The 19,886-nt window shown below is 40.3% G+C and overlaps 1 protein-coding gene across 6 annotated transcripts in view; it reads left to right on the top strand.

Annotated features, from left to right (window-relative positions):
- Positions 1 to 19,886, top strand: part of dagla (diacylglycerol lipase, alpha) — a 34,706-nt gene that overhangs the window by 11,223 nt on the left and 3,597 nt on the right. For 2 of the 6 annotated variants that reach the window (XM_088992018.1, XM_088992019.1), the window contains exons 2-21: positions 913 to 1,014; positions 1,695 to 1,906; positions 2,065 to 2,166; positions 2,599 to 2,737; positions 2,823 to 2,910; positions 3,487 to 3,621; positions 3,918 to 3,995; positions 4,760 to 4,884; positions 6,887 to 7,037; positions 9,154 to 9,237; positions 9,636 to 9,713; positions 9,831 to 9,911; positions 10,296 to 10,438; positions 12,066 to 12,134; positions 12,219 to 12,291; positions 13,561 to 13,766; positions 14,202 to 14,328; positions 15,123 to 15,182; positions 17,410 to 17,576; positions 19,413 to 19,430. In XM_088992018.1, coding sequence (XP_088848144.1) covers positions 920 to 1,014; positions 1,695 to 1,906; positions 2,065 to 2,166; positions 2,599 to 2,737; positions 2,823 to 2,910; positions 3,487 to 3,621; positions 3,918 to 3,995; positions 4,760 to 4,884; positions 6,887 to 7,037; positions 9,154 to 9,237; positions 9,636 to 9,713; positions 9,831 to 9,911; positions 10,296 to 10,438; positions 12,066 to 12,134; positions 12,219 to 12,291; positions 13,561 to 13,766; positions 14,202 to 14,328; positions 15,123 to 15,182; positions 17,410 to 17,576; positions 19,413 to 19,430 — 2,231 coding nt within the window. In that variant the 5' untranslated portion in view covers positions 913 to 919. The remainder of the gene's footprint in view (positions 1 to 912; positions 1,015 to 1,694; positions 1,907 to 2,064; positions 2,167 to 2,598; positions 2,738 to 2,822; positions 2,911 to 3,486; positions 3,622 to 3,917; positions 3,996 to 4,759; positions 4,885 to 6,886; positions 7,038 to 9,153; positions 9,238 to 9,635; positions 9,714 to 9,830; positions 9,912 to 10,295; positions 10,439 to 12,065; positions 12,135 to 12,218; positions 12,292 to 13,560; positions 13,767 to 14,201; positions 14,329 to 15,122; positions 15,183 to 17,409; positions 17,577 to 19,412; positions 19,431 to 19,886) is intronic. The other 4 variants (XM_088992021.1, XM_088992024.1, XM_088992020.1 and 1 more) reach the window with 3 other exon arrangements.

Raw genomic sequence — 19,886 nt, forward strand, 5'->3', positions numbered from 1 at the left:
AAGGCTCAGCATCCTTCTCCCGATATAGTCACTCTCTCTCCTCTGGACATGTTCAAACCATCTCAGTCTGGCCTCTAATATGAGTTGTCCTCAGAGGTTTGATTCGCATATTTGTTTTGGCATTTTTTTTTTAACGTCGGATGCCCTTCCTGACACAACCCTCCCTCCGTATTTATCCGGGCTTGGGACCGGCACAATAAGACACTGGCTTGTGCCCCCTTGTGGCTACATTTGGCACATAAGAGATGAAAAAATAATGAAATGTTGCCAATCACGATTGATTTTGTGGCGTTTTAGTGTCACTCAAAGTAATGGGCACTCGTTCAAAACACAGCAGAAAGCAGGCCGTTCATGTCGGTCAAGAAAAGGCACACACATGCACTGGTGAGACACCAGGTCGTGGTCACCTTACCTGCGTTGCTAAAACAGTATTCAAAGCAACTAACCATGATGTCAATGTTTCACACACAAGGCACCTTCACAGTTTCATGTTGACAACACGCAACTTAAAATTAATGTGACAATTAAGACACACATTCAACAAACTAAGTGTGACATAAACCCACCTAAATGGTATTACCGGTCGACAAATGTTTCCATTTTTTTTCAATCAGCTATTCAAGTTTTCTCAATTAATATTCTTTATTGATTCGGAATCTGCCAACCATTTTTTCTAACACATTAGGCTTTTCCTATTGATTACAACAAATGGTAAAATCTACATTGTGAAAGACTTACTCGGTCAAACTTAAAATAAATAAAAATAAAAGATATGCAAAAATCTGATGGCCATAAAATATTATATATTTGGAAAGTGTGATGTAAAATTCATTTTCAGTTATGTATTAATTTTCCCTCTTCTCATAAGCAAGACTGCAAACTTGTATTTCTTCCACCCCTCTCCCCCCACAGGGCAGTGATGCCTGGCATGGTGATGTTTCGGCGGCGCTGGTCAGTCGGCAGTGATGACCTGGTGCTACCTGCCCTCTTTCTGTTTTTGTTACACTGCATCTGGTGAGTCACTTAAAAATGAGTGTTTTTACTTTTGCTGTTCTAGTGTTCTGTTTTGCTGTTTGCAGGTCAAAATGTGGACTTTGCGCCTCATAAATACACATACTAACTAGCAAAACGGAGAATCAAACTGAGCAAACAGTTAAAAGTTGTGTTGCACTCTGTCCGTCGTCGCATATGAAAAGAAATTGTAGGATTGTCAATTAGTCCTGCCAGCACAGAGCCGCAGTGACTGGTGGCTGTTAGAGCACACGGGAGGATGATAGATGACAGATTGATAACAACGGGAAAAGGATACATACTGTACATGGACAGATTCAAACCTGAATGATAATACAATGGCAAGGACAGGTCTGCAAGGACAAAAACAAGTCAAGAAAAAATATATTGAATTTAAGAAATAAATGAAGTTGACTCCATAAAAAAACACAACTGATTTATTCAACAAATTGTCATATTTTATTGTCTAATAAAAACCTGTGCTTCATGTCTTTGAGATTAACCTACAAAAGAAAAGCAGCCACAAAGAAAGTTGCTCCTCCGGTGAAGTCATTGATTTGCAAAATAACACTGCAATGCGGGAAAAAAATTCCACAATTCCAGTCTTGTAATTATTATGTTTTTTTTCTTCTGACACGGTGTTCCTTCTACACTTCACGATTTTACTGTGTTGTTATGTTCAGGCTGGTAGTTCTCTCCGTGGTTTTATTCGGCCTTCCCTATGGCTCTGACCAGTCCTGTTCTATAACACTGGTGGACCATGGCCGAGGGTACATGGGCATCTTAGTCAGCTGTCTTATCTGTGAGAGTGCCATCATGTGGTTAAGTATGAGAGGTAGCATCCTGTACACACAGCCCAGGGAGGCTGTGCAATACGTCATCTATATCCGACTAGGTAAGCTGCCGCCTCACTTTTAATCAATTATGTATTTGTACATGATTTATTTACTTTCTGGTTCTGTGGTATAGTTTCGGTTTCAAGAATTCAAGAAAAATGGGGAAGTAATGCTTTTTTTTCTCATATTGATTATCCTCCTGAACCTTTTTTTCCAGCCATTCTTCTAGTTGAGCTTGTGTATGCAGTTGTTGGTATTGCCTGGCTTGTTCAGTATTACCAACCATGCTCTGATGTGACGGCCAAAAACCTAGCTTTGGGTGAGTCAAACACAGGCTTTAGGTAAATCAGAATGTTAAAATGGTGTTATCACAGCAATGAATACTATGTAGAGTCATTTACCATCTGCTGCAGTCATAAACGTATATCTTATGATTTTAAAAATGTTTCATGCAAGTGCATAAACACGTTTGGACAACCCCAAAAACCATGAACTGTTTTAATTCTAACATTCAGGATTTTTGGGGGATTGTGAACAGCTGTTATACACCTGAAGTTGATAACTCAACTGTATTTGATTTGTGTTTCTTTCCACTTGAATGAATGACAATTCATAAAGTGCCCGGTGATATAAATCAGAATCAGAAAACCTTTATTTGTCCCACAATGGGGAAATTTGCAAATCATGCTCCTCCACAACTGTGCAATTCTAGTTTAGTTTGAAATGTAATTATTGTTCTATTGTGTTTTAGGGATTGTTGCATGCAACTGGCTAGTGATATTCAGCGTCTGCATTACGCTTATGTGCACTTTTGATCCTACTGGTCGGACGTTTGTCAAACTGAAAGCAACTCGCCGGCGTCAACGAAACCTTACAACATACACATTAAGGTACAAAAAAAATTTGGGGGTACACCAATGAACACATGAATGATGGTAATTTTTTTCCTGAATAACACATTTCCTGCACATCTAGACACAGACTTGAAGAAGGCCAGGCCAGCAGCTGGAGCAGAAGACTGAAATTCTTTATGTGTTGCACAAGAGCCCAGGACACACAATCAGTGAGCCACCTTAATTCATCTTCCTGAAACTGAACTGCTTTTGAAATATGCTATATAATATGCAACATAATATAATATGAGGTCATGCTATACCTTGTTTCAAGGTTACAAATGAAATGCAATGAGGTCCAGTGGTTATTGCATCGTCGTCACAGGGCAAAAGTTGTGGATTCAATACCCACTATGGCCGCCCTGTGTGGAGTTTGCATGTTCTCCCCGTGCCTGTGTGGGATTTCTCTGGGTACTCTGGTTTCCTCCCACATTCCAAAAACCTACATTGCAGGCTGATTGAACAATCCGCGTTTTCCCTAGATGTGAGTGTGTGTGTGAGCGCAAATTGTTGTTCATCTCTGTGTGCCCTTCAATTGACTGGCAAACGGTTCAGGGTGTACCCTGCCTACTGCACAAAGATGACTCGGATAGGCTCCATTTATATATTTAACCATGTTCAAGACACAATAAACTGTGAGAAACCAAGGCTAACCCCCACCCCTGCGCGTGCACACACACACACACGCACGCACGCATACACACACAATGTCCGTTAAGTTTGTCATCTGCCGCTGTCCTCTGCAGGATGCATATTCAGAGGTGGCAAGCCTTTTTGCAGAGTTCTTCAGAGACCTGGACATTGTGCCAAGTGATATAATTGCTGGCTTGGTACTCCTCCGTCAGACACAGAGGTCTAAACGATCATCTATCTTGGACCAGGTATTAAATTTTTGATGAATATGTTACTTTTAAGACGAAAGGTCTGCATTTTTGATGTGTGATCATCAACTCATAAACACTGTTAAAAAAAAATAAAAAACATTGTATTTTCACAACTGGAAACAGCATTTCATCACTGAGCCGCCAAATTCTGCTCATCATGTAGTAAGTCTGTATGTAAATGGATCATGCAACAGACACATTGGCAAACGAGAAAATAAAGAGTTACTTTTCCAAGCTGTCAATGTTCATTTGAAACAAGATTGTTAAGCGTTTTGTTTTTCCTCCCTTCACAGGGCAACAACAACATTTTGGCCTTCCTGTCCGGAATCCCTGTCACTCGGAACACTAGATATCTTGACCTTAAGAACTCGGTGAGTCCTTTACGATGTATATGATGAATAGATCAAGCCAAAGCTCAAAACCTATTTTCATTTACACTGTCCATTAATGGAACAACCTTGACATTTTCCCCCTTTTTCACTATCCTATGTGAAAGGAACCAATGTCAAATGTTTCAGACAACTCAGCAATTTGATGACTTCTGATGTAATATCCGAGGTCTAACATAGACAAAATATCACGTACCGCGACCCGAGTCTGAACACAGCAGAGTCACAGTCCTTGCTCCTTTATGTTGAAAGTGCTGTGTTGCAGACATTATACCATCTTTTTAATGATACAAGTGTGAGTGACACTGAGACATTGTGGCACTAGTCAATGTTGAACTAATCACATGTTCTTACACAGTATCCAGTGGGATTATGTATTTTATCTTTTGTCGAGTTTTGTCCAAAAGCCACGAGTGAATCAACAGCTCCGCTGTTACGCTTCTGATGCTCAAATTTACTTGGCATGCATTTTTTCCAAGTGATGAATTGACTTTCACTGGTTACATTCAAAAAGAGAGTGAAATCTTAAACAAGGATGCAATCCAAAATGGTTCCTTAATTATTATACTAAAACAAACATAGTTGTCTTTCTGAGAATGTATTTGGTCGGGCTAGACCACTCCTAAAAAAACTGAGATATATAAAACGTTTTTTTCCCCAGATTTATTCACTTGGTACTTGTCTGTGATATTTTTATTTGCTTGGGTATTGTGGCTTACATATGTATGTGTGTCCTTCTCTCCCAGACTGAAATGGGCATGTATAAGGATGTATGCTACTACATGCTCTTTGCTCTGGCTGCGTATGGTTGGCCCATGTACCTGATGAGAAAGCCAGCCTGTGGACTGTGCCGCCTTGTTAGCACCTGCCCGTAAGCATTGCAACATAGTCGCTGTCATGATGCCAAAAGAAATGTTAAATAATTTCATGTTTTCTGGATTTTGGATGGGAGAAAGGTGCGCATTTCTCCCCATCCAAAACAGTAGAGTCGGGCGACCACTAATTGTCTCTGAGAAGGTGATTGCAACCACCTGGGAATGGCGAATTGCCGCAGGGCCCTAATTGGCCGGAAGCTCAGGTGAACCACCTTTAAAACCAGACTGAGGAAGTTACTCATAGAGGAAGTTACTCAGAGGAGGAAGACGAGAGAGAAAGGACAGCCTGGAGAGCAGTGTTACCTGTGGTCTGCCGAAAACTGATATCCACCACGACTTCAAATAAAGAAAACTCAAAATATCATTCCTGGATCTGGCTGAGTGAACTTTTATCATCTTTCCACCTGCTTGTTGTCTCGCCGCATAACAATTGGTGGCAGTGGTGGGATCGGTTCGCCCTGCATTAAGAAGGTGGGATCGCTACGCCTTGCTGAAGTGGAAAAGATAAGAGGAGGCAGAGATGAAGAAGGTGGGACGAGGAAGAAGTCGGGCAGCACGGGCTAACCAAACTGGACTGAAGAGTTCTGAAGGGGACCAATGAAACCAGGAGCTCGAGTTGCCCCAAGAAGATGTCGTTCTTCTTTCCCATGAGGCGTCTGACAGTTGCCAAGGCTGGAACTGAGCAGAGTGAGATGGAAGCAGTGGTGAAGCCTAAGACTCAGACAGTGAGTACAAGCAGAGCTCAACTTGATGAGCAATTGGTGAAAGAAATCAGAAATGTCATGCAATATTGTCAACATAGAGAGAGGATGTTGATTGAACAGATCAACCAATTAAGAGATCAGATGCACCACAACAAGCAAGAATGGACATTTGATAGTCATCGAGTCAACATTATCCTCCTCTAAAACCACAGCCCCAAAATGCTGACCCTCGAACATCCAGGCCAACAAACCTTCCTCCAGCACAAGAAGCACCCATGTTGGGTTACCTAACATATGCCCAACCTCCACAGTGTCCTCGTCCAAGACAAGCTGCAATTCCCATGGTTTCTGAACCCAGAATTCCAGAAAGAAACGGAAGATGCAGAACGTCAGAATCTGGAACAGGATCTCCAGTGAGAATAACGGCAAGAATTTATCAGAGAGAGATTGGCACCCTGGACAGAAAGTGTTAAAATTGTTACCTACGGGACCAAGTAAGCTACTGGAAAAGTGGCAGGGCCCATACACTGTGACTAGGAGAATTGGACCTGTCACATGAGACATGTGTAGACATGTACCTGATGAGAAAGCCAGCCTGTGGACTGTGCCGCCTTGTTAGCACCTGCCCGTAAGCATTCCAACATAGTCGATGTCATGATGCCAAAAGAAATGTTAAATCATTTCATGTTTTCTGGATTTTGGATGGCAGAAAGGTGCGCATTTCTCCCCATCCAAAACAGTAGAGTCGGGCGACCACTAATTGTTTCTGAGAAGGTGATTGCACCCACCTGGGAATGGCCAATTGCCGCTGGGACCTGATTGGCCAAAAGCTCAGGTGAACAACCTTTAAACCCAGACTGAGGAAGTCACTTCAAGGAGGAAGAAGAGGGAGAAAGGACAGCCTGGAGAGCAGTGTTACCTGTGGTCTGCCGAAAACGCATATCCACCACGACTTCAAATAAAGAAAACTCAAAATATCCTTCCTGGATCTGACTGAATGAACTCTTATCTTTCCACCTGCTTGCTGTCCCGCCGCATAACAGTCGCTCAGAGTTTTGATCACAGTTTGTGTTATGAGTCTCATGTGGCACTACAGAAAGGATCACATTTTCTCATGCATCAGCACTTGCTAAATGGGAAATCCGTTGGTTGAGATTGTGGCACTAGTCAATGTTGAACTAATCACATGTTCTTACACAGTATCCAGTGGGATTATGTATTTTACATATGCTAAACAACAGTTCCTTTTGGGTCTACTTAATGTTTTATTGTGCTTTTATGTCCATTTCCCTAGGTGCACATCAATGTCTGGTTCACGTTTGTCCCAGTCAGTGACAGTGGAGGACGACAATTGTTGCGGTTGTAATGTTTTAGCCATACGCAGACAATTCCTGGACCGGGATCTGAAGCAGGTTCACATAGTCTACACTTCCTGCCATGATGCTGTGAGTAGTCTACCGTCAAAGCAGTTGCAGATGTCGGAGGATATATTTCCTCAGCTATGCCAAAGGTTCACCAAATTTGAGTGCCGTGCTTGTTGTAAATTGAACATTTTGACATATTCAAGTAAAATACAGTTGAGGACCCATACCAACTTGGGCATGGAAAGCACATGGCACACATTAAGACCAGGGTCGCTGACGTCTACGAGGGAAAATGTGTAATACTTTCCAATGTTCTGCTGACTCAATTGCACAGTTCCAAACGCCATCTGGCATGAACATCACCCCTAAAACTGTGCTGCGTTTTCATGGCAGGTTCTGTGGCCAAGCAGCTGCATAAGCGCCTTACATCACCTAACACAAGGTCACGCATTGGATGGAATAATGTAAATTATGCTATCACTAGACGCTGTCACAGCGGAAACAAATTATGTAGAGTGACACATCAGACCTTGCTAGAAGAAGGATAAAAACTGGATTTGCTTTTATTAGTCTCGCAGTGGAGAAATTTACATTTCACAGCAGCAAAGTGATGAAAGAGGAAAAGAAGTAGAAAAACAAAATACAGTACCTGGTGTAAATGGAGCCACTCTTGCAGTGTCATCTTGAAGTAAAAACAAAACAACTAAATAACACATAATGTGACACAAAAGACAGTCATTCATTCTTAAGCACTTTCTGCTCCCTCTTTTTTGTATGAAGCAGTTCTAAGCATCCTTTTCACCAAAGGATCGAGGACATCATGCTGAAATGTGCACATCTGCTACATGCTAAATTATGAATGCAAACATGAAGCTGTAGCATACAGTGACGAAAAGAGATTGTCTCACATCTCCTGTCTGTCCCACGTAAATCTGCTTCAATTCCAAGCCGCGACAGTTCCACATATGCATCAGCGCTAATTTCCGGTGATGTTTACAAAGATCATGATTGCATAAATGTGTCTTACTTCTTCTCAACTTATGTCCATCTCCTATTCTGAACTCTTACCGTAACTAGTACTTTAAGATATGACAAACAATAGCTTGTCAACAGTAACATGAATCGCAAATCTTGATTTCCTGTTATAATTCTGAGGGCGGCCCGGTAGTCGAGTGGTTAGCACGCCCACCTCACAGTGCAGAGGTCGTGAGTTCAAGACCCGGTCCGGCCTCCCTGTGTGGAGTTTGCATGTTCTCCCGCATGGGTTTCCTCCAGGTCCTCCGCTTTCCACCCACAGTCCAAAAACAAGCATGTCAGGCTGATTGAACACTTTAAATTGTCCCTAGGTGTTAGTGTGACAGTGACTGTTGTATGTCTGTGTGTGCCCTGCGATTGGCTGACAACCAATTCAGGGTGTCCCCCGCCTCGTGCCCAAAGACGGCAGGGATAGGATCCAGCACTCCCCGCGACCCTAACGAGGATTAAGCGGTCTGGAAAATGGATGTTATTGTCCTTACTGTCACTACAGTGAGGCATGGTGTAATAACAATTGCAGTTTAAATGACACCCAACTAGTTGAAATGTGTGTGATGTCAGAGGTTTTATAGCCTGAGGCAGCCTAAAATTAGGCATCCAAATTTTATATGCAGGAAAAATGCTGGTAATTTTTGTGATCATACTACTCTGCTGTTAAAGCAGTGCAACATTTGCTTCACCATCTCTTGCAATATTATCTGTTATTTGTATCTGTTTGGATGACACTTTGCTCACTTGTTTAGTTGCTGAGGGATGGAAGAGTTGTACAGTCTCAGTGGGTGTCACGGTCCTCTGAGAATGTGTTTAATCACACTTTTGTTGATGAATTGTCATGAACTGTGTCTGAAGCTGTTCAGAAAACACACACACACACACACACACACGTTTAGACTGTAAATGCAAATATTTTTTCATTCAGATTTTAGCCTGAAGGTCAGTCTGGCTAAAGGGTGGAAAATCAATTATGTTCTTCCGATGTGTTCTAGTCATGTGACACTTTACATTGCATGACATGTTTGATTGAAGCTAAACTTCCTTCAAACTCTCACATGACACATTCAAATCTTGCTAATGGCCCAGTTTCATTCATCCTTGCGACTATTGTCATCTATTATTGATGTATACAGTACATTCTGCACTCTTCTATCCATTTCACATTTAGGTTTATGAGACTCCATTTTTTGTGGCAGTGGATCATGAAAAGAAGAAGGTGGTCATCAGTATCAGAGGGACATTATCGCTAAAGGTGAATTTCGTCTTTGCACAGCAAGACTCTCTACTTTTACCTCCGCTAAATCTATGCTGGGCCCCACCTTCTCTCATTGCTTCAACCGCACTGAGGTTCAAGGCAGTGTTCACAAACTCCTACGCTGTGCGGGCATAGTACCAAAGAAGCACTCAGATATAAATGTCCTGTCTATTGTTTACGTAACACTGAAAGGAAGCTTGCATTGCAGTATTTAAGGCTATGATTGAAACGTCAGAGACCCTTAAATTCTAGAAAAGTCTTAATTTTCATTTGAGAATAGAGTATTTAGTTGTGTGTTTTAAATGAATGTCTTGATTTTTAGTTTTCTGTGTTATAATAAACAGATTTAGTCAAGATACTGTACTGTAGACCAGTTGTCTTGTGTGTGGCAACAGGATGCCTTGACTGATTTGTCGGGTGATTCTGAACGTTTACCTGTGGAGGAACAGCACGGGACCTGGCTTGGTCATAAGGTCAGATGATTAAATAGTAAATTGGTTCTGCAGTCGTTACTTTTAATTCCCGTCGTTACTCGTTAATTCTTGTTGCTAAACATACCACTTTTAATGCTTCTGTCGCTTTTCTTTTAGGGGATGGTTTACTCAGCAGAGTACATTAAGAAGAAACTGGAGCAGGAAATGATATTGTCACAAGCTTTTGGAAGAGACTTGGTACATTGACACATTCACCCTCTCTTTCTAGATCAGGGGCACTCTGGGATGTCAATGTCCTATCGTTACAAAATGGTGACTCACTTTGATTGAGGTTAAAAATAATATTTTGTTTGGTTCAAGTATATCCTTGGAAACCACGTACAATAATATTTTTAAACACCATTTAAAATTAGTTTGATGTACCTTAAAAAGATTTGCGATAGCTGGAATGCAAGCCAAAGGCGAGATTGAACGGTATTTGTTCATAGAGTTAATTAGTTGCTAGAAAACACAAGTAAAATTTCCTGTCCCTCCCTTATGATACTCTGAGGGATCTCTGTATTGTACCTTGAGAAAAAAAAACTTTATGCCAGTGTAATGATATAGAACATCTTTCAACAGAACAAGGGCACCATGCACTACGGACTGGTGATAGTCGGCCATTCTCTTGGTGCTGGGACTGCTGCTATTCTTTCCTTCCTGCTGAGACCTCAGTATCCCACACTTCACTGCTACTCTTACTCCCCACCTGGTGGCCTTTTAAGGTAAAATTCTATCTCTCACATACACAGATTTTTTTTTACCACTCTATGAACGAAAGACAAAATAATCTAAATAATAGTCCTAACAGAAAGATGTTGATATTAACTCATTAGCTGCCATTCCCAAATTTATTCAGGAATTAAAACGTGTGATGTGGTGCAGCCTTTCCTGAATTTGTTCGGGTTTTGTTTTTTCTTGCGGGTGAGTGGGTGCGTTTGAAGCTTCGGTCAGACCTCAGGCAATGTTTTTCCATCCCACGAGGGGGCAGCATTTACCTTTTGTACAGCCGCCCCCACTTTCTATGCAGATAACTTGGCAACCAAGTAAGCTCAAAATAAACTTTTTTTTTTTTCGAAGGAAGGTTTCTTATGCTACATTGAATATTTATCTAGTTCTAGAACTCAATATTCTGTGGGTCCTGCAATTGAAGTGAAAATGACAAAAACCCTGGCACTGCAGCGGACACATTTTTGCATATCGTCTGGCAGTGAATGAGTTAGTTATAATTAAACTTAACTAATGAAAAGCACATGTTATTTTTGGAAAGTGATTCAACACTATAATTAAAAAAAATCATGCTTGTGATTCATGAAGGAGGCCTGGATAAAAATAATGGTTCTTTTCACTTCATATTTTGTCATGCTATATTTAGAGGCAAGTACTTGGCTGCTTACTTTCAGTGAGACGTTCGTACCTTTCAGCAGGTGTTTTGGCCCACTCTTCATAAGCCACCTGCTCCAGTTGTCATTCTCAGGTTTGAAAGGTCAAATGTTTCTTTTCCTTTAATAGTTGTTCAATAGAATTTAGATCCAGTCCTGTAGAAGACCACATCAGAGTATTCCACTGTTTGCTCTTAGCCATTGGTGTCTCCTTTTAGTTGTGTGCTCACGTCAATCAGGTCCTGGTTAAGAAACAAGAGGAACAAAGTAGTTCTATAGTGTTATCCATTCAACTTTATTTATAGGGCACTTTAAAAATAATGACAACCACATTCAAATATCTGTATTTAAATTAAAAATCAATTATAGAACACTGAAGATTGATCAACTCCCAGAGTAGTCTTTGATATGGTATGTGGCTTGCAAAAATCTATCAACATTTTCCATTTGGAAGATGTGTTTTAGCACCCTAATAATAAACATTAGAAAGTAAACAAAAAATGATACATTAGAAAGTTCAAAATAACAGTTTCTGTCAGTACATATACATTAATTTTGAAAATTCAGTCTCTTGTGAAGATGGAGTCCGAAATGGATTGCTTTTTTTTAAGTGCTAATAATTTTAGATGTGCATTGATATACGGTATTCCAATCTTTTCTTTTTTTTTTTTTGGGGGGGGGGGTGCAAATCACTCCAATATCCATACAAGATTGTGATACCCCCAAATAATGCTATTTTTCGAAATCAAGTGAATCCCAGAAGAAACTTGTCCTCTTCCTCACGATCGTATTGTTAATATTCAGCCTTACTGAAATATTTTACATGTGACACAACGTAAAAGCCTTGCTAGAAGTCTGTCATTTTGAAGCGGATTTGATTCAATTTGATAATTGTTGATTCGGAGTACACATTGTGTCCACCCAATTTCTCCTGTATTTTTCAACCTGCTTGACCCTTCTTTTCAACTAGTGAGGATGCCATGGAATACTCCAAAGAGTTTGTCACCTCTGTAGTATTAGGAAAGGATCTGGTACCAAGGTATCTCCTTCACTTGTACATTGTTAATGCCTTCATTCGAATACTGAACTTGTCACAGACTCATCTATTGCTGTCGTCTTCTAGGCTGGGCCTGTCTCAGCTGGAGGGGTTCCGTCGCCATTTGCTAGAAGTTCTACAAAAAAGTAACAAGCCAAAAGTAAGCCTCTTCCTGTAACACCTGTACATGACCTTAAATCAGGGGTGGGCAAACTTTTTGACTCGCAGGCCACAATGGGTTCTAAAATTTGACAGAGGGGCCGGCTGGGCCAGGAGCATTTGGAGGGAGTGTTTGGGCCGGATATACTAAAACATTAAAGGACAACCGACGTCTCCGGACAAGGTGTGTCCATAATTTGTAAAATGGCTTCAAATGACTTCTACTGAGTGTGTTTTAATAAGATTCCACCACAAGTCCGTACGTGACGTCACTAAAGGAACGCTCCTGACCGAAAAAAAAGACACATTGTAGCAGTCCTTCCATCACGTCAATGTATTTTGCTGTACTTGTTTGGTCTGAAAACCGTGTTGCACCCAAAAGCCGCCAGAAGAGAAGCGTCCAAGCTCCATATAAGGAATTTATCAGCCTGTGGAAACAGAGGTGGCCACAGGAGGTCGCCATTTTGTGCCTCTTTTTTTTGGGTGAGACATTTCCCCCCAATGTTGCCTCAAAATGGCACGGAATAAATTCTTTAATCGATTGCAAACATGTATGCTTTCCTCTTCAGAACTATTTGAATCATATTCATAACTGGATGTGTAACAAGAAAGCATATTCTCCGAATCTGAAGCCATTGTTTTGATTCTCCAGCAATGCAAGACGTCTTGGCATGACGTCACGAACTGGGGGCGGGACTTTCTGAAAATGTCCAATTCGCAGCTCAATTTTTTGCAGATTTTGGACACTTTAAGTCATTTTTATTGGTGTTTTGCATTTGAATAAAAATGTCATACTGCGTGTTTTGGGTATTTTAGATGCTATAAAACGTTTTTCTGATGTCAGTTAGGAAACAAAAAAGTGACGTCGGTTGTCCTTTAAATGTAGTGTGTGCAAACCTCATAGAGTAAGAACACTACAACCCAATTTATTAACTGTCTTTCAAACGTGAAAAATAGCCCTTATCAGTTAATACATTTGTGTCAAGGAATATGCAAGATATGGCATTTACATGGAATATGGTCAACTTTATGGCCGGGCAGGCAACTTTTCAGAGTTGTCTGCCCTGAGGTCCGCGGACTTTTTGTCATAAGTTTCAAACACTGTTTTTACTATAATTTGGACAAGTTCGGTGGGCCGGATTAAAAAGCCTAGCGTATGTGGCCCGCGGGCCGTAGTTTGCCCATGGCTGCACCCAGGATAATTCTTCTGCCTAAAACAAAACAAAGCATTATGCATCAAAGCAGAGATCATGTGATTTCATTGCCACAGTGGCGAATCATTGTGGGAGGCACCAAATGCATCCCAAAGTCGGAGCTTCCACTTGAGGAGGATCCTCCATCTCAGCAAGCAGCACCCCCCAGCAGTCGTCTGTGGCTCCACCCCAGTGACCTCAGCATCGCCCTCTCAGCCTCGACCCCACTCTACCCGCCTGGCCGGATCATCCATGTGGTGCACAACCATCCTCCAGAGACCTGGTGAAAAGGCTGATTCTAGAGCTGCACACTTTTTCTTTTTTTTTTTGTGTCAAAATGAAGGCCACCCAGTTCGTTTTTTCTTCTTTTTCTCCACCCCCTTTCTCCAAACTGGTGGTAAACCACCACTGCAATTCGCTTACCAGAGAATTGACACTCACACAATCTGTGCGTTTAAGAAGCCAGTGTGAGATTTTCCCTGGTAATTTACTGGATACTTGATTGCATTTAGAGTCATGTGTACTTGTATGTTCCTTTCTATTCATATAATCCTTTTTTTTCTAAGTGACCTCTACTTCTTCACATTTTAATATTGTTTAGCTTCATTAATACATTCCCTGTGTTGACTGGGAAAACAATGAGGTGGTTGGTAAATCGATTTTTTTATTTTTTCTTATTGATTAAAAGGGTTTCCTACAATCTCACTCTCTCTTTTAGTTGTGGGCAGGAAGAGCCAACATACTCGGCTCTTTGGGGGGACAACAAGGCCTTCAATGAGGTCATCATTTCACCCGCCATGCTTAATGAGCACATGCCCCTCATGGTGATGGAAGGTCTCAACAAGGTCTGTTTTCCTCATGTGCATGCCGATTGTTCTGTCTTCATTAATGTAGTGCTGGGATGTCATTCTCATCATTTTTAAACTGTTGCGTGAAGAGGATGTTTGAATAATATGCACCTATGTGAAAACATATTTTAATTAATTACTAATGGGGTATATTAACTGTTCAAAGTTCGAATGAATACAAAAAGACACATCCTGATTCATTAACTTAAACTGAAATACAATGTTTTTTTTAACTCCAGAAGTTCTCCATAGTTTAGAATGCTAATTTCAATTTAATAAGAAACAAAAAACACATTGACATGTGAAATGTAGGTCTCAAATTAAATGGAGAAATATATTGTACATTTACTAGATACTTAATATCTAATCTTAGAAATTGATTGTCTCAGCAATCAATCGATCGTAATCAGAAATAAACCATACCAAACAGGGGATCAAAATGTTCATTGATATACCCCACAATTGTTGTTACTGATTTGAATTGAATGTGTGGATTATTCATCTTTAATTTTAATCTTTCCTGTCATTTCATTTTATTCACATTGCTCTACTAGCAAAGCATGGGGAACCCTCTGTCTATTTTTGGTGGTTCTATGGTGTCATGTCAGGGTGTTGAAGTTTACAGTATGTTTGCATGGGAAGAAACAACTTTGAGGATTGCCTTTCGCCGTGCCTGTGGAGATAAATAGGTGATGTTTGGTTTGGGTGACGGTGCATCTTTGTAAAGATGTTTTCTCCGATTGAAATGTCACACTATGTGATTTTACGTGGAACCTCTGGTGTGTCCACAGGTGCTGGAACCATGTTATCCTCTATCTGAACAGTGGGCTCTGGAAGTGGAGATGCTTGAGGTCTTTCAGCCTACCAGTGGCACCATTGTGTAATAACCTTGAACACAAAATCCCATTCGAACAGTATTGCCCCTGACATGTCCTTCTACCAACCCATAAAGAGATGCTTCACAATGCCTACCTTGCAGAGACCAGATTGCTCTCTGTCCCCGCCATCTTTTCGACCCCATTTATGGAAACTATTCATCCCTTTAACCACCAGTGAGCAACTCTTTTAGTTGCAGACAATATCCGCATTCCACCACAAATCCAAACAGACGTAACCATCCTTCACCCTCCTGATATCTTACCCAATCAGTCCCCCCCTCCCAAATCTAGCTATCAGGATGGGCATATCACATAACTCCTGACAACAAGAGGAAGTCTATAGTTTGGAGACTACGTATGTTATGTGTTGTTGTTTGATGATGTTATGGCACATTAAGAGTTTTCATTTAACGTGTGTAAAGCAGTGGATGTCGCCACACAGAGAGCTGCCTGTACAAATTATCTTACACATCATTTCAATGAAACATTTTTCTCCTAACTCCACCTCCACGAAAATTGTGAAATTCCTCACTGAGATTGTGGTTCTTAGATTGAAGGGTACACGATCTCGTGAGATATCCTGACTTGAAAAGCCTTCATTGTGGTTCTCTTGCACATACAAAGCTGTGGCTGAAGGCAAAAACAAGTCCAGGCAAGGATCCCGGAGGAAATTAAAAATCACAGCTACATTCCAGGGAAGAAATGGCTCTTATGTTACTTTTACTGAAATGAGTTTGTGATACCACATCAGACTAATGTAGAAAGTAAAATGCACTAAATTGTCTTTTTTTTTGCACAAATTCTGATCCAAAACCCACATTCAGCATTTTGCTGCTGTCTTTGCCAGTGCACGTTTGCGCAAGTGCTGGGACATGATATTCCCCCAATTCTTTGTTCCATTTTTTCCTGTTCACTAAGCCTCCACGGTGATGCCTTTCACACCAACTAAGTCTTCATTCCTTGTCGCTTACGTTTTCCCTGAAAGAGCATTTCCTTCCAGGAAGCTAAAAATGTCATTTCAAAATGACATTTTCAAAATTAGGAGTAACAAGGACAGTATCATTCTTGTTTATGCTGCTGCTGCTGGGCCATTACATTCTGCGTTGTTATTGAGGCAATTTGAGTCATTTTAAACAGGAATGAAAGGAAGATCGATTTCCTCATGCATATGCTTTAAGAATCCTTTCATCATGTGCAACTAAATTATTGAAGCACATATAGCTGGACCAATTTCAGATACTGCATGTCTTACGCTGCATCAAGTTGCCATTTCAATTGTGTGAGTTTTCAAGCTGTGATTGTGCCTTGTTCTATATCTGACTGTTGTGCCACATACCTGAATATTGTCACTTACAGGAGTCTTATGTGAGCAAGCCACGGGCAACACCCAGTTGTGAAATGATTCTATTTATTTGCTATCATGCTCTTTGACCGATATTTTACTTCGCTGAACAATTCCATTTCAAGACTTTATTTACATAATTTTTCATTTTGTTTTCTTTTGTTCTCACATTTCCATGTCCAGTCTTTTTTGCATAATGTGCCTGTGGCTTGTGTTGGATTTTATTAAAACTAACCACAAATGTCAGCTTAAATGTGCATTCATGTGATTGTCTATTTTCTGTGCTAAGTTGTGGACACACAGCAATTATATGGACTGCTATTTCCTCAAATACTGTCGGACTTGTGTGAATCTCCCTCTGGCATCCATGACTCCAGTGTGGGCGTTTTATGTCGGTCGGAGTAGGTGGAAGCTCACCTTTCGCTTGCACTTACCTCTATCTTCACCACCATGTACTATCACGATACATCTTTTACAGTATCTGCAGTTAAATATAGACATTGTGTGCTAACTATACTGTTCCGTTAAAATGGAAATGACAACAACACGCATGCCATGTTTGGTATATATGTATACTGTACTTTGTACAATCACCTCTCAGATGAGCCTTTACTTATTCCAGGCTTACTGTTCCCCGGAAAAAATACTGTCTTCATGAATAGTTCGTTTTAACAATGCTTGATCATTTTAATGAGTCTTGTTACACATTAACTGCATCGATGAACAAAAAATTGTGATGCGAGAGCTGGTGATTCTGCACACTTTCACAAGGTGCATACTTTATATTTATCCACCCTTTTCTCTGACTGAAGCAGCTCTGCCATGCCCCAAGTGACATGGACTTTGTTATTGTGACAGGTCTTGGAGAACTACAACAAAGGCAAAACAGCTTTGCTATCTGCCGCCAAGATCATGGTGAGCCCGACAGAAGTGGACTTGAACCCCGAGAGTGTGTTCATGGCTGCATCTGCAACAGCCAAGCAGCCGATGCCTGTCACTCACCATGGCAGGACCAGTAGTGTTCGGTCAGTATTGAGTGTCAATGTGTTGTGTTCTAAAATATTCAGTTTCCCCTGTAACCTGTTATGAGTCAACTAAAACAATTAAGGTACTCAAACACAGTTTTCCCAGGTCACATGGTAGGGCTAAATTGTTTTACAGAACAAGAATTTGTAATTTTAAAAATGGTTATAATGTTACTTATTGAATCAGAATTTAAATCTTTTATTGTGATGCTAAAGAAATCACAATTAAACTTTTGATTTAAGGGGGGAAGCAGGTCGCCTTGAAATTAAATCATCTCTTGATCTTTTAGTTGTTTGCCCAACTTTGTTGTCAAACTGTTTCTAATGCAATTGACTTGACATACAATGGTACCTCAACTTACGGACATGTCAAGTTAGGAAACGCCTAAACAGCAAAACATTGCTTCTTGTTACAGAAGAAATTTCTGACGAATGCTAAACGAATGCTAAAAATGCAGTATAACTTTGAGTTTCTAGAAACACATGTACTTATAGCGGCTCTTCCATTGACTATTTCCAAACATCATCCTGGCATCCCATTGTCTTAAGAGGGACCTCAACATAATGTGTTCATGTGTGCAGATAGATAAATATGTCTATTCAGCATCCTCATCTTTCACCCCTGAAGCTATGAAGCGTTCTCATAGTCGTACAGAAATGTGAATCACCCTGGAAAATTATTCACCAGTCAAGTGACTGCCACCTATGTTGATATTTACCTTGGACATGTTCAAAGTGGAAAAAAAACATTTTTTTTACATAACGTCAATCAAAAGCCACTCCTGATATACATAGTTAAAACTTAAATGACTGTCACTTTTATTTTTTATTCTATTCTCGCATTATGCACAACTCACATTTAGTGTCCGATAATCTAATAACATGTATTTGTCACATATTTTGATGCAGTTTTTGAACTTTTGAACTTTTCTAGTTTAAAACAAAATTCTTCCTGATTCACTAAATTTTGCAAGTAGAGGTACCACTGTAGTACTTGTGAAAGGTCTCATAGCTGACAACATATGTGGGACCAAAAATGGGAGCTACAAATAACTATGCTTTCATAACTATGCTGCTGTGAAATGTAAATTTCTCCACTGTGAGGTAAATCCAGTCCAATCTAAATATTTTTTCCAGTATATTGCATTTTTCCGAAACATTTTTACAAACTTTGGTGTCCTCAAGTCATCAGACCTTTGAGAAAAACACTCATTTTATGCATTATATTGTAACGTGGATTTTAACTCATTCACTGCCACATGTGCAAAAATGTGTCCACTCCAGAGCAAGGGTTTTCATCACTTTCACTCAAATTTCAGGACCCACAGAATATTGAGTTTTAGGACTAGAGAAGCATTCAATGCAGCACAAAAAAAAATTAAATTATCTTTTTTCATCAGAAAAGAGAGTTAATTCCTAAATTACATGGGTCTGGAGTCATATGAGCTTCAAATGAGGGTGGCCGTGCAAAATACAAGGCTACATATTGGTTTATATAGCACTTTAACAACAGCTGAAGCTGGAACAAAGCGCTAACATGAAAAAAAGGGAAATGCTGTCCCCTTGTGGAAGGGAATGAACATTGCCAGAGTTCTTCCAGCGCTTTATTGGCACTCCCGCAAGAAAAACCAAGACTCAAACAAATTCGGGAATGGCGCACTGCGTCATATTTTCAGTTCCCAAATAAATTCGAGAATGGCAGTGAATGACTTAAATAGTTTCTGGAAGCACCACAAAACACAGTGTCTAATTTTCAAACCAACATTACAACTGCTACTAAAATATGTTCTTGTTTTCTCAAACTTGTAATTCCTGTTTGTTTGGGTTACAAAAAAGACAAAAAACCCTGCTACGGTAAGGAAAGCATGTGATCATTCACTTTACATGATATGCACCATTTTGTCATGCACGCTTGCACACTGTCTGACCACAGTGCAGTGACCACATACATTAGTATTCAGTTCTCTCCACGTCCCTCTCTGGTTCAGTCCCTGTCCAAAGTCTGCGTTCTGATAGAAGTAGTCGGTGTTACCTTTCCTACTTTAGAAGCACCCACTGAGATGATGACCTTCCACTCTCCTGTCAGTGTTTCTCCCTGGTACTGATTTAATTTTAAGTATGTAAACATGTCATATGTACAAATGTACTGGGACAATTTTACATGACACTAATAGAAAGTGAAAATAGAAACAAACATTTTTTTCCCCTCCCATGCAGCTACTTAAAATTCCTGTATCCTGTGCAAATTGTTGAAATTTCTCTCAGAATTCCCATTTATTCAGAAAAGCATAAGCGAGAGCCTGGCTCACA

This window comes from Hippocampus bargibanti, linkage group LG03, assembly GCF_051943395.1.
Source record: "Hippocampus bargibanti isolate YZ-2025 linkage group LG03, ASM5194339v1, whole genome shotgun sequence".
NCBI lineage: Eukaryota > Metazoa > Chordata > Actinopteri > Syngnathiformes > Syngnathidae > Hippocampus > Hippocampus bargibanti.